A 12,082-nucleotide genomic window follows, 5' to 3' on the forward strand; every position below is an offset into this window, starting at 1 on the left:
TATCCTCCTCAAGCGTTAACCCTTCTGCTGCCTGCAGGAGGAAGCCTAGGTTTGCAGATGGGGCGTGCTGAAGTAGTTGTGTTGTGGTTAATGTCAGAGCTGAGAACAGAAAGTCAGAGCTCTGACTCCTTCCTCCCTCTCCTAACCACAGGACGTGCTGCTCCCTGCACTTAATGCCTTGTGTGCTTTCCAGCTTGAGTTGCAAGAGTTGCTAGACTTCATAAGACGCAAGTTGCGTGCTAGATGCTGCATTCAGCATGTAGCTAAGGAGGAAGATTAATGCAGGAGGGGGTTTGAACTAGTTGCTTTCTTCTCAATATTTCTGTGAAATGTCATATTGGGAAGTTCCATGAACTTGAAAGCAATCAGAAGTTTTGTTCTCCCTATTGTGTACATAACTATGATAGCTGTACTTTTCAAACTCCTTACAGTTCTTGACCCTGCCTTTTGACTGAGCAGTAAGTGCTTACAAATCAAATTTTGTGTTTAGGTACCAACTTTGGAGGTTGATTTAGACAGGGTTGTGAGTGGCAGTGGATATACTGTACAAGCAGTTCTAATCAAGCAAAGCATAAAGGAGTCTGCTCCTTGCCATTTGGAAACATATTACAAATCGTGCAGTCACAGTCTGCTTCTGATGGGGGAATTACAAGGCTTTTGTTTGGAGGAAGAGGTGATGGGATACCCCTGGGAACTAGCTCTGCTTTGCTATCTCACCCCAAGGCTCCTCTTGTGCTTCCAACCTCCCCGAGGCTTTGAAATGGTAGAGGAAGAACTAGGGTGAGGAAGTAAGGGATTCCAGTAAGAAACTAATATTCAAACCTTGAAAGAAAATTGGTGTAATTTCCTTCTGAAATAATTAATGTGCCCATAAGTGAATACTGTGGGGGTTTTGTGGGGGGGGGGTTTGTTTGTTTTTAAGGAAAGAACAAAAATCTCTGAATTTCTCAGTGATATCTAATGATGTTGCCTTCCTCTTTCAGTTTTGAATGCTTTCAAGTATCCCCTGTTGATTGGCATCGGCCTGGCCACTGTCATTGGACTCTTATCCTGCCTCATTGGCTACTGCAGCTCCCGTTGGTGCTGCAAGAAGGAAGTACAGGAAACAAGACGAGAGCGTCGCCGGCTAATGTCGATGGAGATGGACTGAGCATGGAGCCAGACACACTTGCATTTTGGGAGAGACTCAAAGGGCTCTTGGACTGTGCTGAGATGCTTGCTCACAGGCCCAGACAAGGCAGTGCATTTCCTCTCTGATTTCAGCCTGGACCTCAAGCTTCTCCTTGTTACACATCATGTCCTGAGAGCCTTCAGGCCATATTTAGCAACTCGGAGTTCTCCTTTTCCAGCAGCACTTTCTGCATAGGGATCATGTCCTTCTAATGTGCAAACTGTTGAGCCTTCTTCCAGCAGGGCCCTGTGACAAAATTCACTAAGGTGTTTTTGTTTGTTTGATTGGTGGGTTTTTCCCCCTCCTCTTGTTTTTGAATAGACGTCCCTGTATGAAAGCATGATGGTCAGGGTGGTGAGTGGGAAAGGGGCTGCTAAAGTGTCAGACTTTCATTGTATTAACCAATCTACTTTTCCCTTCCACCCACATCACGCCATCCTGTTCCCTTCCTCTGTCCACCTTGGTATCTCACAGACTTCTCTGTGCTGGGTTGAAGGCTGGAGAAGGTTCCTCTGCTAGTTCCTCATGAGGCTGTTCCAGCAAAGCATTGGTTTTATGGTTGCCCGCATGCCTTCTCTACCCTGGCTTTAAAGGGTGTGCAACATAACTTGCCTGGAGATCTTTGAGAATCTTCTTTTTAAACTTATCTTTTGTTTTATTTTCAGTGCTTAAAGCTCTTGGCAGTGGTGAATAGGGGCTAACTTGGCAACCCTGAAAAGTCAATCTTCAGACAAGGATTTGTTGGATGTCTGCTTATGGCCACCTTCTCCCACACCCTTTCACCTTTTTTTCCTCCCCAGTACAGCTGCTCATGTTGTGCCTGAGACCCTGTTCTGCTTGTGCAGAGGGGCATGTGTGTCTAGAGACAAGGCCCAGCCTTCTGTTGGCCTTGATGGAGAGCTGGAAGACCTTGCCCCTGGTGATGGTGTGACTTATGGGTGAGGAGGGAAGAGGTGGATCTTTGTCTGCGGTTGGTCCACTGATAGTGATTAGAGAAGACCTGTAAACTATTACCAAATGCACAGGCCAGACTCCAGTGCTGCTTCTGCCAGTCACTCAGTGATAACCCTTGAACCTGTGGGCAGAGTCTGAGACCTGCATAGCTGAAGTGCAGCTCAGGGTAGGAATAGGAGCAAGCCCAAGAGGGCAGCAAGAATCCCTCAGCTTCCAATGGTCCTCATCTTCTGCACAGGCCTGCAGCAGGGCTTTCCCCATGGGTTTGAGACATATATTCCTAGGTGCTATAGAAGTCCTTTGGTCTTCCACACATACTGACCTGGCTCCTGACTAGGAGCAGCTCCTTTTCCGGGCAGTTCTGTCTTCCCAGCATAGCTGGTGTTATAAGCAATAAAAGTCAGAATAATGATACTGTGTGCAAACAGACAAGGAAGTAGGACTGTACCGCAGCCTGATGTCCCAGCCGGGGCTTGGCTTGCATCAAGAAGGGTCAGAAAGGTAGAGCTGAGGCCAGGGCTCAATCCTTCCAAGATTATTTTGGTTTTATTTAAGATAAAAGATGCTGAAGGAGAGCATCCATGGGAAGTAGTGGCTGTGGTATGCTGTTGCCAGTCTAGACATCAGTTATGTATTAGACAATCTGCTTCACTAATAGCTTATGTCGCTGCATAGTCCAGGGGAGCTGGAGAGTTAATATTTGTGCTATGAAGGCTTCATTTCGCATTAGTGTTTGTGGGACCTTGCACTCAACACAATAGCTATTCCAAAATGGGAGTTTTTTGCAGTAAGCTTTCTTTGTGTGTGTTTTTTGGTTGGTGGGGTTTTTTCCTGTCTTGCGTTGTGACCTTTGTTCTGACACTGACACGAGGTTTTGTCTAGAAGGCTGTTCTGCCTCCTGCATGCGAACATGCATGCTGTCACATATGTATACGTATGTATGCATAGAGGTGTCCAGTGATGTCTAGAAGCTGAACACGAGGCATCTTCAAAATAGACTTGATTTGCAGAGTTGGGGCTTGCAGCTTGTTGTTTGACTCTTTAAAGACATTTCATGTAGTATTCCAAAACTGGGACACCCAAAATCTGTCAATCTCTGAAAGACTTTGGCCTGAACATTCATAGCAACTTTTCTGACCTGATGTTTTCCTTTCTGGAAGAGCTCTGAAAAGGCCTATGCTGGAGGCAGATGTAGCTGCCTTTGCTGAGGAGCAGGGCAGAACCAGTCTCTAGCTTTTGCTGTGAAGGCCCAGAAATCTGTAGTGATGCTTTCCAAAGGAAGGGAGCTGAGGAATGGATTCACTTGAATATTGCTGAGACAGAAAGAATGTTTCTTCCTCTCGTGTCTGTCTGCTGTAGTGAAATCTTGCTTTTTCCTTGGATGTTAGGAAATACCATTATGATGTTTGGGATGCTGGCTGTCCTTCCCATACTGATCCAACAGCTGCTTTCCTGCATTAAAATCCACTTTCTTCCCAGAAGGCCTGTGACATTGGGGCATCTTGGGAGGGATGTCGCAGTGGTGAAGTTCGAAGCACAGCCATCTGTCACTTTCTGACTCCTTGTTTATGTGCTCTTGGTGAAGTTTTAGGGAGCGAGGATCATGACCGTAATGCAATAATTAGGGAATGAATGAGCAGGGAACTGCCAGCTCTTCCCAAGCACACAACATAGCACACTTTCTCCCTGCTGGAAAAAACTCAGGGTTATTTTGGTCAGGGCTCCCTGCTCCTCTAGTGAAAGGTCCCCATGTCCTTAGCTAATGCTGACCTTCCTTCCTGGCCTGTAACAAACCATCATTGTCATTCCAAGTGAAGCAAGTTTGTCGCTAGCTCCTACTGCTGCCAGCCTCTTGGAAGGCAATGCTGCATCCCCTTTCACCCTGCGTTTGCTGTGGTCGGAAGGCTAGAAGCTGAGGGGCTAGACTTACCCACCAGGTTTCCTTCTACTTGTGCCAATTTTGTATTATCCCCCTTTTTTAAAAGAGAGTGGAAATCTTATCTCTAACGAAAAGAAAATCTAGGTCACTTTTCATGTTTTTATTATTATTATTTCCTGTGTGACCAGGGTTTGTGTGAGTGGAGGTGTGTGTGCATCTGGTGGTGTATTAAACCTGCAGAGTATCAGAAGAGTAAGCTGCCTGAGATGCAGTGCAAGCATCCATATTCTCCCTGCTGCAACCTGTGGTATTGTCAAAGTATCCTAAGGGCTCACGTTGATCTTCCTCTGTTCACATTGCCACATCTTCTGGTTAAGCTGGTAAATTCCTCCAGGCACTTGGAATTTTGATCCAGGACAAGCTTGAACATCATATAGCAGAAGGGCAAGATATTTTCTTTCTTTCATTTTAATTTCAAAGTTATAAAATAAAGTGTTTGGCACAAATCTGGAATGCAGGTACCGAATAGTTCTAACAATGCTGTGTAAAATGTTTCTTTTTATGTTTAAAATAAAGAGCGAGCCTTTTTGATTACATCTGTCCTGTGGGCCAAGATGTTTGAGCTTTGGGCAGTTCTTTCCTTGGACCTTGCGTGTATGCAGACACTATTGTTGAGGCAAGGGTATCAAACGTAAACCTTACACTCCTGTTTCCAGCACTGTTTACCCTGTAAAATAAGCATGAGTCCTATTTTACAGTAAGTTTTAAATATTTCTCTACAGTTGAGAGATGAATTGGGGAATGTAATTGTTTTGAGTCTCTCCTGTTTCTACCCCACTATAAATCAACCTTTTTGCTGGGGGAGTTTCCTTTTGATTACCTAGGGCCAGGAGTCACTTCCCCCAGCTTTATATACTGACCATGACTCCATATGGTCTGGGATATCCCTCTGGTCAGTTGGGGTCAGCTGTCCTGGCCATGTCCCCTCCCAGTTTCTTGTGCACCCCCGACCTACTTGCAGTTGGATGGTATGAGAAGAAGAGACCTTGACTCTGTGTAAGCACTGCTCAGCAGTAACTAAAACATCTCTGCATTATCAACATTGTTTCTAGCACAAACCCAAAGCATAGTCCCCATACCAGCTACTGTGAAGAAAATTAACTCTATCCCAGCCAAAACCAGCACCCTTGCGTTCCAACAAAAAGTTGCTTGAGGCAGAAGTCATTTGGGGATGGCAAGACAGGCTTTGGCAAAGCTGGGTTTGTGTTCACACTAGTGCATGCTTTGCCCGAGATGGCTGCAGTGCAGGCCAGTTGATATCAAAGTGTGTGGCTTATTTCCAGTGGTGGTGGTGTGGCAGGCATGGGAAGATGTCCTCTCTAGACTGTGCTTACAGGAAGCTGGGAGGTGGCACTAAGCTGTAAGTTCTTATGGGGTGACAGAGACCGTTAGCTGAGAAGGTGTCATAAATGGTCTCTGATCCCTCAGCAGAGCCTCTGGCAGCTGTAGATGTTTAACACATACATGAGCAATGAGTGGCATGCTTGTGGGACAACAGTCGCTGGCCTCTAGCTGTGCAACTTACAGCTTACTGGTAAATTTGGATTAGCTTTATGAAATTCTCTTGCCTCCCCCACCCCTCTGGGATGACCTGGATCTTAATACTGTTCTTGTCAGTGTGCTAGGATTTTATCAGAACAAAAGGAAAAAAGGACAAAACTTGAAGTCTGGAGATGAAGGGGGATACTTGCAAGTAGCTGCCTGAGCGTTGAAGTGAATGATGGCAGCTACCAAGTCTCCAGCATTGCCTTGTATCTGCTCTGGGTTCAGCTCAGCTACCTGCCTATAAAGGAGGTATCTAGCTGCCTACTGTCATAGAGACAGTCTGAAAAGCACTTTTGTGCCAGAGACTGAGAGTTTAGTTGCTTCTATATCATCATTCTCAGGCAATGTGCTTGGCTGTGCTTGTTCTACGACAGAGCCTGCTTGTGCTGCAGTGGCTCTGGCTGACTGCCCTGCTTGGGTCAGGGCCAGTTCTAAAACCTCTGCTGGGCTGAAGCTGACTGCTGTCAAGTAGGATGCATGAGAAGACCTGCCTCCTCTGTCATGTGAAGGTAAGGCTTGGTCATACAAATCTTCCAAGGAAATCCATGGCTTTTACCTTTTCAGTGTAATTTTCTACATTTCTATGATTGCAGGGAGCTGAAATCTGCACATCGGGAAGATGGTGTTTCAAGAAACAGCCTTTAGCAACTGACTGAAGCTGTGCGACGTGCTACCTGAATAACAAGCCACTGCTCATTCTTGAGCAAGGTAAATACACCTTGAATACAGCACGTAGTCTTCTGTTGGACAGCCCTTTGCCAGGGATCTCCTTCTATTACTGAGGAATCATAGAATCACCTAGGTTGGAAAAGACCTTTAAGATCAACAAGTCCAACCATTGCCCCAGGACTGCCAAGAGCACCACTAACCCATATCAACTGAGGGAAAACAGCATTAGGCTGTAGCCAGCCCACAATTGATACCGAAAGCTTCAGGGGAATGCCTGGGTTATTGAAGAAGCCAGGTTCTGCGGATTTCCAGGTCACTGAGAAGAGCTGCCATAAAGACAAGCTGTTCTCCTCTCCCTGGCAGTCGAGCTACATTCCACAAAGTGCCAGAAGAGTAAGTGCATGTTTGCTTCCACCTCTGGGATAGAAAAGCAGGACTTTCCAAAGCAGACTTTGTGAAAGCGAGTTAGTATTATATCATACTTTGTTCATGTAGGATTTTTATAAACTCCAGCACATACTGGGCCTTAGACTAGACCACAGACTTAGTCTGAGTACACCCCTGCTGGCTTCAGAAGTGAATAATGAAACTGCATATAGATGAAGTTCTGTTTCTTGTTGGCAACTTAAGCTGGCTTATACCCTCTGGTTCCTAGTTTGTACAATCCTGCCAATGATTTGGCATGTTCATCAGACAGTAAGAAGTCTCAAAGATACGAAGTTCCCAAAAGTTTCTTAAAGGGGGAGGCTAGTGAGAATGCTTCCAGAGCTCTTCCAGCAGAACTAGCAATAGGAGCGTACCAGTTACTGGTCATCCAAGAACCCACAGAGATCTCAGAGGACAGGACTGGTGGTGTCTTTGTTGCTTTTGTTGCCTCTGTGCTGGCTTCAGCTCTACAAAAGCTCTGGGCATAGGCTGGGATGCTAGGGCTATGGTAAACTGGGAAAATATCCATGCTGCTTAGCATCTGTGTGGATATAGGAAAGCTGTGTGCAGTACAGCCAAATGCAGGTTTCGAATGCAAGTACGGTAGTACTAACCTCCCCCTTGGTGTTTAGGTGCATCCTCTTTTTTCCATCCCCAACCTTGGTTGCTCATTTCCTCCATGTTTTGTTCCCTTTGCCTCCCCTCTTTCACTTCCCTTCAGGAGTTTTTTCTAGCCTTTGTCTCTCTGAATCTGTAAAGGATCATGCTCTTTCGTGCTCATCTCTCTGCGCAGGGGTATGTTGTTGTGGTGTATCCTTGAATCAACTGAGACCTCAAGCTGCAGAGCTTGCTGCAGATCATCTGCAAAACGTGCACACAAACGTTTTGTAGTCTCTTTCCTCATGAGGACTCCCGAAAATATGCAAGGAAGCTAAGTGCTTCTGGTGGGGAAACGACTCCCAATAGACATTCAGGTTCCCTTTGCCAAACCAGGGACAGATTTTCTTTCTAAATAAGATGGGTTTGGCCTTCTTTTTCCAGAGTGGCTGTTTGCTATTGTAACACAAATACTGCTCAGTGTCTGTGAGCTCCAGACAAGCAGCTGCTGTGCTAAATATCGTACTTGGTATGAAGCAAAGTAATTTATCAAGATAACAGTGATGGGATTCATCTTGAACACCCGGGTTAGACAGCCTGGCTTGAGAAACAGATACCTGAAGAATGCAATTTATCTAACCTACTTGAGACGTTCATTTTAGAATAAGAATCTGAAGGTACCTGTTTCTTACCAAGGAAAACTCAGCTTGCCTAAGACGTGAGAATTAGGCAAGATACATGTAGGGAAGTATTGGCCAGGCAGGTAAGGGCTGAAAGAAATGAGGTAGTGGCAGCTCCCTCTAGTGATGGGCTAGGGAAGGAGGGAGGAAGCCGCAGCAGGTAGCTGTGCTCATTGTTCAACCCAGAGGTGGTAACGGGTCTTCAAGAGCTCTGTAACAACCATTCTCATACAGATTCATAAAAACATTGGAAAATACCTTTTAAGAATAATTTATGTTTTCGTGAAAACAGTTCCAAGATGGATTTTAATCTCGATTTTTTTTTTTTTTTACTTGTATAATATCTCTGCCTTTGTATAAGAATAGTCCTTGGATGGCAGTTATCAGGATGGATCCAATCCACTCTAATTGTGGTTTTTATCCTTCGTGCAGGCTCCTAGTCTTCAGCCAAGCAGCTTTTCTGCCTTATGACTACTGGAGTCAACCAAGTCTCACACTGAGGTCCCTTGTGTGTTATCCACAGTGTCCAGTCCCTCTGAAGGTGTCTCTTCTAGTAGCTGTACCAATAGTGAGTGACCAGGCTTCTTGCAGTATTTAGAGAAAAAACATTGCCATGAGGTGAGTCTTCCAGCAATGAAAAGGATACTGTCTCTTTCTACTCTATGGTGTGTTTGGCCTTCTTCCACCTTACCAGCTGTTTTCTGTCACTGCACACTCTCTTCCCCACATCACAGTGGGCTGATAAGCATAGCCTCTTCCTCTAGCTCAGAAATGTCCATCTCTGATGTTTCAGCTCTGAATACGTAGCCTGGCAGAAGTACACATTTCTTTAGAAGTAAGATGTTAAGGCCCTTTTGAAACTGATGGTTTTTCCTGTAGCCTTTCAGGTACGTGCTGAGGTGTCCTTGCCTGGTGCCATTATCTTTTCTTTTCTCCCTTCCATCTTCCACAGTCCCCTGCATTCATCCAGAAAGGTCTGGTTTAAGTCACTATTCACTAAATTCCCCTTCCTCAATCTGACTGTATACAGTGTTAACAAGATAGCTCTCAGGAATCTTAGGCATGGCATTGCTGTGTTTAAGACACCCCCCACTCACCCCTTAACCTGTGTCAGTGGTGGCAGCAGTGTGTCATCCAAGTGCCAACTCTTCCCAACTTGACTGCAACCCATGTTTCAGTGGTGGAGATATTCTCCAAGTCTCTGGGAGTAGCAGGAGAGGTGCTGCAGGCTCTCTCAGGTTGAAACTGACAGGTAAAAGTGAGATAACTGCTGCTATGTTGCAGTTCTGGGCGCATACTCTGTCAGGCTCTTCAGCGGCAGCACTGAAGGAGGAGTTGCTTTCATACTGAGACTGACAATCTGAGCACAAAGGAGTGAGATCTAGTGTGTACATTTGCAGCTCTTCCTGACATCTCTGTTTAATCAAAGCTGTGTACCCCGCAGGCTTTCCCCGGAGTTCACTGCAGCTCCTGCCTTTTGTTTGGAGGAAATTTGTTTGGCTTAGCGTAAATATAATTGAGTCTTTCTGTGACTACAGCCAAAACATCCCCCTTTCATGCAAAATGAGGATACCAGCAGCAACAGCATCAGCATAGCCTATACTGTGTTCTGGTCTTGAGATGCTTGCGTGGCAATGAGGGCAACATGGTGTGGTGTTGTCCAGAGTGCTCTACTCAAACCTGGGAGGGTGAAAAGGTGGCATACAGGAACAGAGCATCTACTGCATGGTCAAGTACAGCTATCTGGTAGCTAAACACATCCAGACCTCTAAACAGCATGTTAATACCACATTTTGAGTCAAGGTCCACCTGACAACCCCTCAGGCCCCAAGCTGAGCTTCTTTGGACACCTGCGTATGTGTACTTGGAGAGAAGTTTCACGTTCACAGATGAAGGATGCTTTAGGAGCTTCAAGAGCAACTGAAGCTGGCAGTTCTGGGATTTTAAGAAGGTATGTTCTGACTCTGTTATTGGACCTTGTGAAATTGCTGCTTTTCCCATGATCTCAGAGGAGCGGGGAAAGAGGAAGTTGTTTCAAAAGCTTGATGCTGTAAGCTGTAAGCATGGTTCTGCCATTGCTGTCTTGCTTTACCAGTTCAGCAGCACAGCTGTGTATCGCCCCTATGATGTTCATAGTGCTGGACTGGCCACACTCCCCTGGTGCAGACAGCACTTTATAGTGTCCTGGCTGGTAAGGATGGGACTTTCTGTCTATGTAGGTAGCAGGGTTTCCTCAGGTAGCCCTTGTGCTGCTCTGTGGGACCTGCCACCTCTCCTCCTCCAGCTCCAGCCCTGCAACTGCCTGCCTATAGTTCCTTTATGCTCTGCTCATGGCAGTGGGTTCAGGGCAGGGAAAAATCCATGTGCTTTCACATTCATGCACTGCCTTTAGAGGAGGCACATGCTTCCTCAAGGGCCTTGGAGATCCTCTGCCTACTTCTGAGACTGGGAAACACACCTTTTGTGCATCTTCCACACAGGCCTGTTAGGAGAGCACTTCCCTACTGCAGCCACTGGTTTTGGCAGCTGGAGTTGTCATTTTTCCCAGCTTAGATGTATTTAACAATTGGCTGCAGCAATGCCTTTTTAATTCCCTTGCTAACATTTCCAGGGCAGCTATTTAATTTTTTTTTTTAAACCCTCTTGCTTCTGGAAATCCTGTAATCAAATCCAAGCTCTGTCAATCTAATTAGTTTTGAAGTGCAGCATCTCCATAACTTAGAGACCTAAATAAGCAGCTTAATATTAAAACCTAGCTTCTCTCCCAACACATAATACTGTTCTGTATTCCCCAACAGAAGTTCCTACTGAACAACAACCCACTGCAATTGCTCTCCCTTTTTCCCTCTCTTAATCTCCCTCCTCTCTTCTCCAGCCTCTGCCCTCTCTGTATCCATCGGAAACCAAAAATGACGAGGCGCAACCCTCTGCTGCTCTGCTCCAGACAGTCTCTTATGATGCTGCTTGCTTAGAAGATGCTGATGCTGCTTTGAATCCCAGCACGGAGGGGTCAGGGAGCAACATGTAGCAGCTTCTGGTGGCAGGCAGGGGGGCCACACTTGCAGACTGCATGGTGATGTGATGGGGCCCTGTGTGTGCCAGCGGGATGGATGGAGGGCACGCTGTGCTGCCTCTGAGCCAAGCCCTGCAGCCAGAGGAGCGTGGCCTGATGCAGCACAGGAAAGGGCATCTGCTGAGCAATGCCTCTCTGCTGAGGTGCTGTGCTGCTGGCTCCTTCTTGGGCTGCTGAGAGGAGAATAATTGGCTCCCTTGGTGCAGCATCCCTCCTGGTCCCTAGCTGCATGTTGTCCCCCTGAGCTTTCTGCTGCCTGCAGCAAAGGTGAGATGTCCAGTAGATTTATGTCAGAAAAACACTGGTGGAGCGATGACTATAGAGGAATGAGGCTTTTCAGCCCTTTTGTGGAGGTAGAAGATTAAAAAAAAATAAGGAAGGGACTAAAGAGCACTTTTCATTACGATAATATGAGGCATGTGCTTTAGGCTCTGCCCGCTGCTGTGACAGTGAAGCAGGAATAACCCATCCCACTTTCCTGAAGGGCTTTGGTGTCTCTGCAGTGCCCTGGACGATTTTGTTCTTGTTTGACTTTTTGCAGTAGAAACAATGGTGCAAACCCAAGCAAACGTGAGTTCATCAAAAATGAGCTGTGGGTATTCTCCCCCTAGGCCAGCCCTGGCTGCTCACTACTGAGAGAGGCCAGAGTCCTAGAAAGCTGCAGTTGCACAGGATGGGTGTTTCTCTGCTTTCCAGCCTGTTCTGCTCTTGGATTTCAATTGCCTTTTTTTAATGATTTGTTGTAGTTGCTGTACCAATAATACTGTGTTTTTCAGTACAAAACAATCACAGCAGCCTTTCTGTGCTGCTGTGGGTTTTGCTCATGAAGACCCTGTCCTTGCCAGGCATCAGAGCCATGTCCCACGAGGGCCAGGACATGCAGAAGTTGAGCAGCAAAAGCAGTTCTTCCCACTCCCATGAGCAAAGGTCACTGTTTTCTTCACCTTCTTTAGGCTTCCCCCTGTTCTCATGGCTGTCTGGTCTCCCTGGGACTGGCACAAGGTTTAGTTGGGCAGCACATCAGGGGG

The 12,082-nt window shown here is 46.3% G+C and overlaps 1 protein-coding gene across 3 annotated transcripts in view; it reads left to right on the plus strand.

The window, feature by feature from the left end:
* The window catches only part of PTGFRN (prostaglandin F2 receptor inhibitor), a 66,090-nt gene extending 61,490 nt beyond the window's left edge, over positions 1-4,600 (plus strand). For all 3 annotated transcript variants that reach the window (XM_030471855.1, XM_032919769.1, XM_030471856.1), the window contains exon 9: positions 984-4,600. In XM_030471855.1, the coding sequence (XP_030327715.1) occupies positions 984-1,150 (167 nt within the window). In that variant the 3' untranslated portion in view covers positions 1,151-4,600. The remainder of the gene's footprint in view (positions 1-983) is intronic.
* Positions 4,601-12,082: the final 7,482 nt, after the last annotated feature.

This window comes from Strigops habroptila, chromosome 2, assembly GCF_004027225.2.
Source record: "Strigops habroptila isolate Jane chromosome 2, bStrHab1.2.pri, whole genome shotgun sequence".
Taxonomy (NCBI): Eukaryota; Metazoa; Chordata; class Aves; order Psittaciformes; family Psittacidae; genus Strigops; species Strigops habroptila.